At 51.6% G+C, this 14,057-nt stretch overlaps 1 protein-coding gene across 1 annotated transcript; it reads left to right on the top strand.

The window, feature by feature from the left end:
• The first annotated feature begins 827 nt into the window (after positions 1-827).
• On the top strand, positions 828-12,774 carry Gabrd (gamma-aminobutyric acid type A receptor subunit delta). The gene is made up of 9 exons (XM_027398515.2): positions 828-895; positions 7,956-8,068; positions 8,395-8,462; positions 8,554-8,774; positions 10,274-10,356; positions 10,914-11,051; positions 11,590-11,745; positions 11,958-12,169; positions 12,484-12,774. Exons 1-9 carry the CDS (start codon positions 828-830, stop codon positions 12,772-12,774), a joined length of 1,350 nt encoding a protein of 449 aa, XP_027254316.1.
• Positions 12,775-14,057: the final 1,283 nt, after the last annotated feature.

The raw sequence follows: 14,057 nt of genomic DNA on the forward strand, positions 1-14,057 counted from the left end.
AAGAGATACTTTTTTAAAAAACTGAAGATGTGTGAGCCTTCTGCTTCCCGATGGAGGATCCATGTTTTAGCATTGTCAGCAGGACCTGCCCTAGTCGTTGTGGACAGGTGAGATGGGGCTTGACCATCCCAGACTCAGGTATCAGTGTCCTCTCTTGTCCAGTACGGTTTTTACCGCAGCTCTGAGAGAGAGCCAATAGCGCCACAGCTTTTTCTCTCATGGGGGAGACAGTCCGGGTGGAGGGTGTCCAAGGAACAGGATGCTTTCCAAGTGCAGAGAGACACAAAGAGAGAGGAGGGAGGGAAAGAGGGAGAGGGAGAGGGGAAGGGGGGGGCTTCGGGGACGCTCCCTGTCTGGCAACCCAGGCCTGAGACCCCTCACAAACCGCCCAAGCAAGCGGGCGGCCTCCGGGATGAGGTTTTGTACTACCTGTCCAAAGACGAAGTCCACACAAGTCTTGCGCCCTGGCCGCTGGTGCTCCTGGCAGACTCCTGGACGAACCTGTTTGTTGACAGCAAGGGCAGCAGTTGCAGGGTCTGGGTCGCCTGACTCCTGGAGGGCAATGGAGAGGACAGGGCGCGCGCTGGAGGCTTAGGGAGCGCTATGGAGCGACCACAGGGCGTTTTGGGGCGCGCAAGCGGGGGTGGGACTGGAGCGCGGGGCGGGGCGGGGGCGGGGCGGGAGGGCGGGCGATCCGTCCTCCCCTAGCGCCCGCGACACTCTGCTTCGCGCTCCCGCCCTTCTGGTGCCGCCGCGCGGCCACAGGCGAAGCAACTTTGCCCGCGCCGGGGCTGGCCGGACCTGTCCCGCGCAGAGCCCGCAAGGCCATGGACGTGTTGGGTTGGCTGCTGCCGCCGCTCCTGCTGCTGGGCGCGCAGCCGCATCACGGCGCCAGGTGAGCGGCTCCCCGGCCGGGAACGATGTGGGGCGGGAGGGACTCGTCCTTTGGCGGGCGCCCTCGGCGGGGCAGAGTTCGGAGTTGTCAGGACCCCGAGTCTTCACCCCCAGGTCCACCCAGGTCTACTTTGCGCATGCTGACCTCCATTTCTGGGGACCCCGCCGACCTCTCTGCGATGCCCGGGTGCTGTCCGTCGTCCCCGGTGCTGAACGCTGCGCTGAGGGGAGGGATTGGAGGCTCCAGGTCAGATTAATATGGACAGCTCTCTCCATCCTTGGCCTTGGCCGCTTCTCACTGAGCTGGCTCCTGCCCCGTTGGTGCCCTTCCAGGTGCTGAGAGGAATGAAGCTTGGCAGGGTGAGATGAAGGCAAAAAGAAGGGAAAGACTTAAGAATGGGGGGAGGGGCAGTGGGGGGCAAGTCTGCCCTTGAGAGAGTGAGGAGAAATGACCATCCATCGCCTCTGGCTTGGATGGACTCCTCAGGAAGGTTTGTCCCAACCCTGTCAGTAGGGAGGAGGCGACTGTGGGACTCCTTTCAAGAGTCACTTCAGAGTTTATGGACTGAATCCTGACTGCAGGTGAATGGCGTCCAAGTAGTCTCGTCGCATAACCACTGTGGAAGGTGACTATATTCTGGGGGAAGAAGGAGGACTGTTTCCCCAGAGAGAAAAGAGTCTGAGAAGGAGGTCTTTGGCTGGACTCCCTCTCAGTAGCCTCCAACACCCTGCAATCCCTGTCTTCTTTCTCTGCTCCCTGGAACCTAAAACCCAACCTTGGTCACCTTGGTCATCTTGGACAGAGCCAGCTGCCATGAGAGTCATGAGTGAGGGGCTTTGTGAAAATCATTTGGATGAAGAGGCAGCAAACAATCTAAACAGGTCCCTTGTGCTCTGGACTTGATGACCAACCAACTAATGGGCATGGAAGAGGGTTGGACAACAGATATGGCTGCATGCCAGCCATATTTTGGGCATAGATATCCAGGAAGCAGGTCCTGCAGGTGTCTGAATTTCTCTGTTGCCAGGTGGGGGACAGGTCCAGAAGGCATAGGTCTGGCTACAAATGTTATAACTAGGTTGTGAGACCAGAGAATGGGCGCTTACCATGAGCCTCTGATCAGCCGGTGCCCTGGAAAGGGCTTTGTTCCTTCTTTAGTCCCTGTGGGCTTTACTTCTCTTCTTTTCAAAAAGGAGGGTAAAGCAGGGCATCACAGCTGTGGCTGTCATGTTTGAGCCCCTGGGGTCAGATGTTAGCTCTGTCCGTGGCCACATGGCCAAGAATTTGAAACTCGAGTGGCTCTTATACCCCAACATTTTAGTCTGAGAATGATTCCAAAACTCATTTGGTGGCAAATCCTGTCCTGTGCTGACATGAAGCTCATTTTGTGTCTATTTATTCTATTTACAGGACCTATATATAGGTTGCTTGCTGGGAAATTCTCCAGACCCCTCCCTCAAGTCTTCATGCATAGCCTATCCCCTTCCTCAAATTAAAAAACAAACAAAACAAAAAGAAATTCTAAACCCTGGCTTGTGTGGAGCTTCTGTGGTGTTGGGTAGGGGGCTGTGTACTTGTTTTCTTGTACAGAAAAGCCGAGGGACTTGAGCCTGAGACTTGTCCTAATCTTACGTGGAACAGCACCATCAATAAAGTGGAGGGTGCCATTACTCTGCTGAGCTTCCATCTCATCCTCTAATCAAAAATAGTTACTCTCTTCTCATATTTTAAAAGTTTATCCTTAGAAGGTTCTGTCGAGACTTCATCTTGGCTTGGCCTGATAGTAACACAATGTGGAGCAGGGTGGCAGGGCTAAAGAACTTCTCCATGGTGGGAAGAAGCCAAAGACACAGCTGCCAGCTCAGTCCTTGTGGTGACCTTCAGGTTAAACAAGGTGCTGGCGGTGCAGGGTCTCCCACTCTCACCTCTTCTGGCCCTTCCACTTTAGGCAGCTTCCCCTCTTCTCTTAGTCTCCAGATTCTCCTCAGTCTTGACCTCGGAGGTTCTTTGTGGGAAAGACTGTGTGATAGGAAAAAGTGCATATGTCATGTTTGTGGACTGGACACAGAGTGTGAAGACCTGCACATATAGTGGGCACCGAGCTTGTCAACTGCACACCCATGTGGGTGTCCAACCCAGGCTGCTGGCACCTCCATCTCCCTGGCACTCACAGTGCGATGGTCGCGATACTCTTCTTTGCCTTGGTAACTGGGATTCTAGCAAGGAGCATGCTGCTCTAAAAGTGGAGCTGTGGGATCCGTGGGCTTGTGTGTGCGCAGTGGATGCATGCTGCAGTGAGGAGCATCCGCTGCCTGGCTCAGCTGCACCCACCTTCCCTTTCTGTCTCCAGGGGCATAGGGTGGGCTCATTTCTCAGTGGGGGAGTAGAGACGGAGTTCCCTTAACACACCAGATGTAGTTCAAGGGGGCAGCTGATGTGTTTTCACTGGATCTTCTCTGCCTCAAGACTTTGAATCTCTAAACCAAAGCCTGATATGAGTCTCTCTGTCCATCTATTCAAATAATATCCCAATCTCAGGCTATCTATGGTCTCCAAGCTGGGAGAACCCGAAGCCCTCTGCCAAGATAACTGCAATTTGCTAGTGAGAATGGAGACCTTTCCACCCCATGTTATGTTCCTCACGTGTAGATCGTGTGTACTCCCTGCCCGTTAGCACACCTGCTCTATGAAGCCTGTCATGAGCCAGTGAATAAGAGCAGAGCTGTAGGAACTGTGAGCTTCAGATCCCAGAATCTGGCATGTGGATGAGCCTCCCTTATATCCCAGTCCTCTGTACTTATACACAGCTGGAAAAATGGCAGCCATTCTCCAAGCAGAGAAGAAACACTGGAGTGAGTAAAGTCTCCTCCTTTCTTGCTCCTAGAACATGGTTTAGTGCTTTGGCTCTGCCAATTCAAGGTGATCTTCCTGAAGGCTTACTTTCATGTTCCAAGCAGACCTAGGATAAAGATAGAGGAGAATATGAACACGTGTGCCACTGCCCTGAGACAGGGCCAGGAAGGACAGTGTCTCCTGATGGCCTCATTCTACACTAGCTGGATGACAGCTGGGTAGTCCAAAAATAAAGCCCATTTCAAGTCCCTTCACATCTGGCCTTCAGGATGACTTCCATTTGCATTCTTAATTGTACTTTGTGAGAGACAAGGGGCTTAATTTAACTGTCTCATAGCTTGTAACCATGTTGTCTCGTCCCTAGCTCCATCTATCACTCTAGGGGACTTCTGGAGAGCAATCTTTCTCTCTTTGGAATGAACGATAGACCCAGACACCTTATCTTGCCCATCATGATGGGCTAAAGTAGTAGTACTTGGTAGTTCAGAGATTTGGAAATTTTTGTTAGCTAGAAATTTTGATACCCAGCCAACCTCTTCAGAGTCTGGTATATAAAGCAGATGAAAGAAATATGGGATGGAAAATGGAGGCTTGGACTATCTACTACTGGTGCCTCCCCAGCTTGGGAAGACTTTAGGGCTCCTAAGACACACCCAAGGGTAAATAAAGTCATAGGAACATGGTCTGACTATGTGCAGAAAAAGGCAAAGCTCTGTCTGATTCCCCAGGCCAGTTTAGTTATAGCAGAACTGTTGTATATTAACATTGTTGTTGTTAATGTCTCTGTCCCATTTTGGTTCTTTGAAACACAAACTCATATAGTCCAGTCTGGCCTTGGACTCACTGTGTATCTGAGGCTGGCCTTAGATTCCTGATCCTGCAACCCCCACCTCTGAGATCATAGGCGTGTCTCCCATGCTTGACAGAACCGTGTGTATAAAATGTGAATTTAAACTGAGACCTGCTGTTCAGAATCACTGCCCTGAAACAGAATCACTGTCTCCAGGGCCCTTTATATCTACTTCTGCTTTGCCATGGCCACTGATCATGTGCTGTTCACAATCCAGAACCTTCTCTGTCCCATTGTCAGTTTCTCCAGGAGGCTGTCCTTCTGTATAGCCTCCCCCAACGTATAGAATGCGTTATTCTTAACACCTCTTGCATTGTCTCTTCCCATGAGACTGGACCCTCTACCCAGCCTGGGCTGTGACTAGCTGTCTGTGGCTCAGCCTTAGAGAGGAGTTGCTTGATGGTCTGGAGAGAAGGCTCAGTTGGTAAAGTGTTTAGCACACAAACATGACATCCTGAGTTTGGACCCTAACACATAAGAATGCTGGGTAGTGGTGGTTTATCCTGGAAATGTGAAGGTACAGATGGGATCTCTTGGGCAACCCAGACCCTAGGTCACCAGTGTACCTTACTGGGTGTGTTCCAGGTTACTGAGAGGTGCTCACATAGAGAAGCAGGCAATGCAAAGAGGAGATCCAGGCATTCAGTACCCAGGAGGGCTGAGGGGACTGTTTCAACTGCCTTGCGGAGTGACCCAGTAAGAGGCCTCATTTCTGGTAGTGCCAGGTAGGGCTGGCTCAGACTTTCTCCACCATTCCAGACCAAGGAAGTTACTCTCCTGTCCCTGGAATAGAACAGTCAGAGTAACAAGAGATTCACTGACAGACGGGTCTCCATTCTTGTTAAGGAGATCTATTGGTCTTCTTGGAGGAAGGAACTCTGTCAAGAGACGCAGACAATTTAAGTAAAAATTTATTTGACAAAGCAAGCACTGTAAAAGAGACTGGAGCGGGCTGCACAAAGGCAAAGAGTGGATCAGTGGTTCCCCATTGTGGATTTTAAAGATGTTTTTATGAATATTTATGAGGTGCGTGGTATGTTCGTGGGGGTAAGATAACACTTTCTTCCCCTCCCAAATTGTGGTGGACAGGATTGTCTTTTTAGGATATTTCTTCTCGTGACTATCGCAGAAGGGGCCTGTCAGCATCATAATGCAAGAGATAATTCTGATGGCATCGGGTCTTTGCAGGATGCGGACCCTTTGTTAGTGCACATGTGTGGGAGAATATTCTGGTGCTTTGGTTTCTGATATCCAGCGAACAACCTCGCTGAAACTTCAAGGGTGCTCAACCACAAAGGGGCATTCTGACCGATAGCAGCTGCCTTTTCCTCAGTTACCTCACATCTAACTCCTTGCCTACCCAATATCAATCAACTCTTTTTTAGGAGCGCCCTCCTCCTTCGTGGAGGACCATTCCCCTGGGGGCATCTTAGGCTGCCACAACACATTATACAAACTGGGTGGCTTCCAACAACAGAAATTTTGTTTTCTTTTGTGCTTCTGAAGGCCAGAAGCCCCCAAACCCTCTGGAACGTGTATGAAAACAGTTGCCCTGGGCCCCCTTCCTGCTTCTAGCGGCAGCCAGCAATACTCAGCACCCCTCATCTTGTGGGGGCACCATCAGCCTCTCCCTTGTCTTTACTGCCTTCTCATCTCTGCCATCTGTTTTCTGCTAAGAGGCCTGCCCTACTCTGATGTGGCCTTATCCTAATTACACTCACAAAGACCTTGTTCTGAGATAAATGTCCCATCCTTAGGTTCCACGTGGAAATGATGCTGGGAAGGGAGGAAGACGCAGTTCCAACAGAAGAAAGTATGAAGAAGCTTCTCAGGGGTCTCAGTGTCTGGGTTGGTGGCAGGGTGGGTCCAGATGTCTGACTCTTCGTTTTGGATCCATTTGAGGGAAGTCTACATTGCTACCTCAGCAACCTGACACATACCTTCACACATTTAGAGACCTCAACTCAGACCTAACTGGTATTTGTGGCTTCAGCACAGAAAAAAATTCAGCACTAGCCAATTTATTAAGTAGAGATGGAAATGGTAGGTATTTATTTATTTAGAGACAGGGTCTAATTATATAGCTCTGGCTGGCTTGGGACTCACTGTATAAATCAGGTTAGACTTTCTGAGCTCATAAGCCTCTACGTCTGCCTCTGCCTCTGCCTCAAGTGTGGGGATTACAAGGTCAGGTTTTATTATCAATATTTTAATATTAATAATAATATTTTAATATTAATGTGAAGAGTAGAAAATCACTCAGAAAGAAGGCCATAACTAGTGTGTGCATGCGTCCCAAAAGCAAGCAAGGGAAAGTAAAATGTACAACGTCTCAAGGGAGAGTCTCAATTAATTATCTTTGCATTAGCCATAAATATTCTTTTTGTGTGTGTGTAGCTTTCAAATTGCATCTCAAAAGGTTGCTAAGAAGTCTTTTTTCTTTTCCTTTTTCTCTCTTGGCAACTGAGATTATAGGGTGGCTCAGGCAATACCCCGGATTATAACCTGGTAAGGTAAAAACAGAAGCCACTATGAATTACACAAAGGGTTTAGGACATGTCTTTTTCCTGTAAATTAAATCTTTGGTGAGACGCCTAGAAAACTGCAAATTTAATGCTGAAAATAAAAAGGACCTTAAGCAGTTGTTAGCTGTGTGGAATTCTCGCTTCTCTGCTGCCTTGAAGCTTCAACTGGATTCTAGAGCAAGTGGGCTCCTTTCTCTTCTCATGGTCCCCATGAGTTTCCCTGCCTTTCAGTCTTATCTGGTAGCTTTGCTGGGAACAGCAAGGCCAGCACAGGCTCTTGTATTCACCTGCCCCAGCTGCTCCAGCATCAGGCTGAGCCCTAGATGTGCATGGCCACCAGGGGTGGAGGGTTGGGGGTTGGGGGTGAGGTAGGTGGGGAAGGGGGGGCTCCTGAGAGGATAACACCCACCCAAGTTTCTGTGCACATCTTATGTCTCTTTCTCTCAGGCCACATCCAGGGAAACTTAGCTGGCAGGAAGGTCATGTTGGGTTGGGGTCCTCTGCTTTGGGGACAAGTCCTGGGGTTTGGGGCTCAGGTGATTGCTTGCTAAGCCTTTGATTTTCCTCCATGAACATGTGGAGAAAGAGGACTGGGGAGACCCTCAAGGGAGTCTGGGAACTCTGTCTATATCCTGAGGTGGGCACAGGGGACAGGAAGGTCCCTAGCATTAAAGGGTAGCGGAAGTGTAGAGGACCGCTGCATTGTTCTCTGTCTTGCCTAAAGGGCTGAGAGGGGCTGGCACCTGCTCTTCCTTGGCATGTGCTGAGGACAGTGCTCCACCCCAGGCCCTGGTGCTCTGCCTGCTGTGACCAGTTGGCTTTGTGTTCCCAGAGCAATGAATGACATTGGGGACTACGTGGGCTCCAACCTGGAGATATCCTGGCTCCCAAACCTTGATGGTCTAATGGAGGGCTATGCCCGAAACTTCCGACCAGGCATTGGAGGTACGGGTGGCTGATGGGGGCGGGGGGGGGGCCGGCAGGGGCACCAGCAGGCAGGAACAGTTTCAAGCCTGGGTTTGCTGTGTGTGCGGGTTCTGCTGGGCTCTGGTTTGGCACCTCCAGGGGTTCATTGAATTTCAAGCCCCAGCCTTTCAGATGGCAGAGGAGTCTTCCCAGGCACTGTGGCAAATGTGTCCCAACTCCAAGTTCCTGGAAAAGGCCTTGATTATTCCTCTGTTCTGTCTGTCTGGGCTGGCCTCGAAGGGTAGCTGGAGTACTGGGCAGCTGTTTCTACTGCAACAACTTTAGCAGGCCCCTGCTTCTTACAGGTCCCCCCGTGAACGTGGCCCTTGCCCTAGAGGTAGCCAGCATTGACCACATCTCAGAGGCAAACATGGTAGGTGCCAGGCAATACTGCTTGCTGGGTTGTGTGTCACCAGGAGGACAGCAAGGGATGACAGTTTCGGCACTGCCCTCCTTCTCTACAGGAATATACCATGACGGTGTTCCTACACCAGAGCTGGCGGGACAGCAGGCTCTCCTATAACCACACCAACGAGACCCTTGGCCTGGACAGCCGCTTTGTAGACAAGCTGTGGCTTCCTGACACCTTCATTGTGAATGCCAAGTCTGCCTGGTTCCATGATGTGACTGTGGAAAACAAGCTTATCCGCCTCCAGCCTGACGGTGTAATCTTATATAGCATCCGGTGAGCTGGGCCCGTCTTCTCCTGCTGCTCAGGCACAGACCCTTGCTCTCTCGGGACAAAGAGACATGAATGGTAGAGACTGCGGTGCTCATTGTACCCTCTAGTTTCCAGAGGCTGCTTAGGTGACATTAGCTCCAGATGTTACAGGAGCAGACAGATGTTTTTCAAATGAGGTTAAATCCATGTAATATGCATTGACCATTTTAAAGGGAGCATTTTAGCACAGTCAGCCTCTGTAATCTAACCCTAAGCAGCCTCTGTGACATTTGATCGATCCAAAAGGAGGACCACTGTCTGGGGTGCCAAGACACCTATCCATCGAAGCAGTCGCACTTTGGGTTTGTGTGCGCGGGTTTGCTGTGGCACACGGGTGAAGGTTAAAGGACAATTTGTGGAAGTCAGTTCTCTCCTTCCACCAGGCAGCTCTCAGGCGTCAAACTCAGGGTGTCAGTAGTGGCAAGCCTGCTGAGCCATGTTATCAGTCACTTGGCTTTTGAGACATGGTCTCACCAAGCTCAGGCTGACTTTGAGCTACTGAGATTATAGCAGTGCATCACACCCCCATACCCTGAAGACCTTGGCCACCACCATTTCTGCTTCTCCCCTCACAGATTTGCCTTTTGTGGATAATTCATGGAAGTAGATTCATATGCTATGTGGCCTTTTATGTCTGGCTCCTTTCAGTATTGTGTCTCCAAGGTCCATCTGTGTTGTAACACGTTTGTGCTTTATCCCTTCCAGGGCTGAATAGTATCTCATTGCATGGCTGGACCTACCTTTGGGCTCCTGTGACATATACATACATGTGCACACATTTGAACACCCACTTTCAAATAGATGCCTTAAAAAATGAAATTGTCATTACTTTAAAAAAAATCAAGGAATGTGGTGGTGCAGAGCTTTAATCCCAGCACTCGGGAGGCAGAGGCAGGCAGATCTCTGTGAGTTCAGGGCCCAGCTTGGTCTACAAAGTGAGTTCCAGGGCAGCCAGGCTGTTATATAGAGAAACCCTGTCTCAAAAATCAAAGACAAACAAATGAACAAAAAAACCCAAGCAAGCAAGCAAACAAACAAACAATGAAGAGATTTTACACAAGAATCTAAATGTTGGTCTCTCCTGGAAAACCAGATCATTTGGCAACAGTGAGTCCTCCCTCCTGTGATCATCAGCTGTCACTACTTAGGCTAGTATGGTGTGTGTGTGTGTGCACGCGTGCGCACGTAGCTGAGACTGATTCCTGTCTCATAAACCTGTAACTTGGACAAAATAGTCAAGCATTTTAAGGAGAACAGAATACAAATGTCTATTAAGAATACCCCAGTTTTTAGTTTTTGCCCAGATGCCGGAAGCATGCTGAACAAACTCAAGAGGCAGCTGGCGCTGCATGTGGCTGCTGATGAGCAGGTGGCGCAGGGGGAAATACCTGCTATCTAGGGGTGGGGGACCTGCTGGCTTCCAAAGGACACCGTGACCTCACCAACTCACTTTGCCTATACAGCATCACCTCCACAGTGGCCTGCGACATGGACCTCGCCAAGTACCCCATGGATGAGCAGGAGTGCATGCTGGACCTGGAGAGCTGTGAGTACCTCCCCTCCCCAGATGGGGTAGCTTCCTTTCTGTCTGGGGCTGCGCTGGCTCCTCCAGTGGAGAGGGACACTCCGGATTGTGAGGCCGTGCTGCGGGCTCAGACCAGGCTGGCCTGGATCAGAGGACAGGGGAGCTCCAGGACAGGGCTACCCCATGAGCCAGTAGCCTGTATAGAAGGAGAATAGTCTGGGAGGACTGAGGGAACTTAGCCAGCACAGGTGGAAAAGAGCCTTGAGAATCTGGCTGTGGCAACCAGGCTCTCCCAACATGACAGACCTCTCATAACCTGGGCCCCTTTGCATCCTCCATCCATGATGGCTCCAATTTTGTTGGCACCTCTGGGCCCCATCAACCTTCCCAGAGATGCAGGGTGCTGTGCCAGAGCCAAGGACACTCCCTGCTCCCCAGCTGAATATGACTGGATAAGGTCTTGTTTGCTGTTGCTTGGTCAGCTCCACCCCTCAGGCTCTCATGGAGATGGGGCGTGCTCTCTGAGGCTGCTGAGGACTAAGCTGGACTCTGCTGCCCGCCGGTGGGCTCTCTTACAGATGGCTACTCTTCCGAGGATATTGTCTATTATTGGTCAGAAAACCAGGAGCAGATCCACGGGCTGGACCGGCTGCAACTGGCCCAGTTCACCATCACCAGTTACCGCTTCACCACGGAGCTGATGAACTCCAAATCTGGTAACCGCAGGGACATCCCTGTGAGCTGCTTGCAGGTTTCTCGTGCTTTATAACTGAGCTGTCAGCCGGTTCCGAGGGTTGAGGATGCAGCTGGATAAAATGCTGAGTTAGGAATTAATCGGGTGTTGCTGGCTGTGCTCAAACAGAATGGGAACGCACTGCCATGCCATGTAGCCAGGTTTCTGCCTTCTTTTTTTGGGGGGGGGTGGGCCTCAAGACTGAGGCCCATCCTTGGCCAGCTTTCCTTTTAGAGTGTGCATTTGCATAGAGTGGGGCAAAAGTCACAGAGGTGGGGGCACAGTTACCCTGCCATTAGCTGGACAGGTTGCTCAGAGCCAATTCATTGAACTTGAACCCTTCTCTTTGTCTGGGTGACCCGACATCTTTGTGGCCAGACCTAGGGCAAGCTATGGAAGGCGGGTCTTCTGACAGACCTTCATAGTGAGCCAAACAACCAACCAAGTCCCCTCCCTGAGGCCTGTGGGGTAGATGGTGAGGTTGGGGGGGAAGCTCCTCTAACAGTGGGTTGTCCCCACAGCTGGCCAGTTCCCGAGGCTCAGCTTGCACTTCCAGCTTCGGAGGAACCGGGGTGTCTACATCATCCAGTCTTACATGCCCTCTGTCCTGTTGGTTGCCATGTCCTGGGTCTCCTTCTGGATTAGCCAGGCAGCGGTGCCTGCCAGGGTATCTCTAGGTATGAGGCTTGTCTGTTCTTCCCATGAGCTGATAGAAGGGCTACACATCCTGTCTACCCTGTGCAGTGGTTGCTTGGAATAGGGTTGGTCTCGGGAGCTTAGGGAGGGAGTAGGGGGCTGAAGAACTCCCCTCTTCCTGGGACCCAGGCCTTGCTGGCTGGGGTGGGCAAGAAACGGTGGGGCTGCAGCCATGGCCACCTGTTCCCACCAGGTATCACCACTGTGCTGACAATGACCACACTCATGGTTAGCGCCCGCTCCTCCCTGCCGCGGGCTTCGGCTATCAAGGCTCTGGATGTGTATTTCTGGATCTGTTATGTCTTTGTGTTTGCTGCCCTGGTGGAGTACGCATTCGCCCACTTCAATGCTGACTACAGGAAGAAACGGAAGGCCAAAGTCAAGGTCACAAAGCCAAGGACAGAGGTGAGAGGTTGGGCGGGCCTAGTTTCAGGGTTCAGAATCAAGGATGGAAAAAAAAAAAAAAAAGCAAGGATGGATTCTGCCAGGCACAAGGGAGCAGAAAAAACTGCTCTTCTGCTGGCCAGCTCTAGAAGGTCACTTCTGACCCCTGAGTCCCTGCCCCCGGACTGGCTCCTTGGCACAGTCAGCTGTAGAGCTGCAGAGCTGCTTTGTACAGACAGGAACCCTTCCATTAGCCTGAACAGGGTCCTGAACAGCTCTGTCAGCCAGGGCACACTCAGCACCCTCCTCCTGTCTCCCCATCTCACCCTCTGCAGATGGATGTGAGGAATGCCATTGTCCTCTTCTCCCTCTCGGCTGCTGGGGTCAGCCAGGAGTTGGCCATCTCCCGTCGCCAGGGCCGTGTCCCTGGGAACCTCATGGGCTCCTACAGGTCTGTGGAAGTGGAGGCAAAGAAAGTGGGGGCGTCCCGCCCGGGGGGCCCAGGAGGCATCCGCTCCAGACTCAAACCCATCGATGCAGACACCATCGACATCTATGCCCGAGCTGTGTTCCCTGCAGCTTTCGCGGCTGTCAACATCATCTACTGGGCAGCGTATACCATGTGACAGCTGTGCACGCGCCACTTTCACTCGTCCCCGCTGCTGGGGCGGTGGCTGCCAGAGAGTCCTGGAGGAACAGCCCTCTTCTGTGGGTCTCAAAGTGGGTCAGAGAGGAAGCCCCGGCTTTCCTGAGCTTTGCCCTAAAGAGCATCCAGCACTTCTTGCAGACGGAACAGGATGGGTTTTGCACAGGTGGCCTTAGCTGGCCTGACCCTGAAGCTGAGCCTGGCACTGCCAGACCCCTGAGAGCTGTGAATTTTTAGGCTCAGAATGATCCTGATTTCTAAGCTTTTGCTCTGTGGGATCAGGATCAGAGAGAAGGAGAGTGGAGTGGGGGTGGTGGATGACCACTCTCATGGCGAACTGGGGGAGAAGGGCACTACAAGGCCTCTTTGGTCCCAGCATGAAATAAAGCCTTGACCTGGCAGCTGGTTACTGTCTTTGTTGCACAAGGCACTTGCACTGTGGTCTTCTCTGCCTCAGAGCAAAAGAGGAAGGATGAGGGGCAGCTTAGGGGAAACTCATCAAGTCTAGGGAGAACATGCTCTGTGTGCAGGGAAAGCAATGGGGTTGGGTCCCCAAAAGGATGACACTGGGGGAGGGGATTTGTAAAGGAGAAGAATCAGTGCTGATGTCACCAGCACGATGCATTGGTATCTGCCCTGTCCCTGTCACGGGGCTATACGTCGGAGCCATTTTCACGAAGGCAGAAGCAGATCTAGGAGCATGAGTGGAAGAGCCCCAGATTCCAGAGCCACACATTCTTGAAATGACTTCCTAAAAATCTGAGAACTGGGGACACATCTGGAGCCAGGGAAGCTCAGGAAAGCATCCCAGAAGATGAGCTATGAGGCTGTGCCTGAAGCATCAGTAAAGGCAGAGCTGCAGGAGCCTGGGGATGATTAAAGAAGTCATTACTCCCTTGATTATCTGGTGGAGGTTCAGGCCCAAGGTGCCTTCTTGGATGAGGTAATGGACACTCAGAGGCCACCTCAGGCCCTACAGACGTCCCTTGGCTACTTCCCACAGCAGGCTGAGGACCCTGAAGCCACCAGAGCATGTGACAGTCAGCTCCTAATAAAAGGGTCTTCCATGTAGAAGAAACAAAGGGTACAATTAGCAGAACAGCTTTTGATCCTGGGTCTGCTCCAGGGTCCTTCACAGTCAGCAGTTAGTAACTTGAGGTGACAGAGTCAGCCAGGGTGGTGACAGACCATGCCGAATTAATCCCGTGGCACCCTTCTGGTGGGCCCCTGCTCTAAACCACTAAGGAGCTTGGTGAGTAACTG

This window comes from Cricetulus griseus, chromosome 2 (assembly GCF_003668045.3).
Source record: "Cricetulus griseus strain 17A/GY chromosome 2, alternate assembly CriGri-PICRH-1.0, whole genome shotgun sequence".
Lineage (NCBI taxonomy): Eukaryota > Metazoa > Chordata > Mammalia > Rodentia > Cricetidae > Cricetulus > Cricetulus griseus.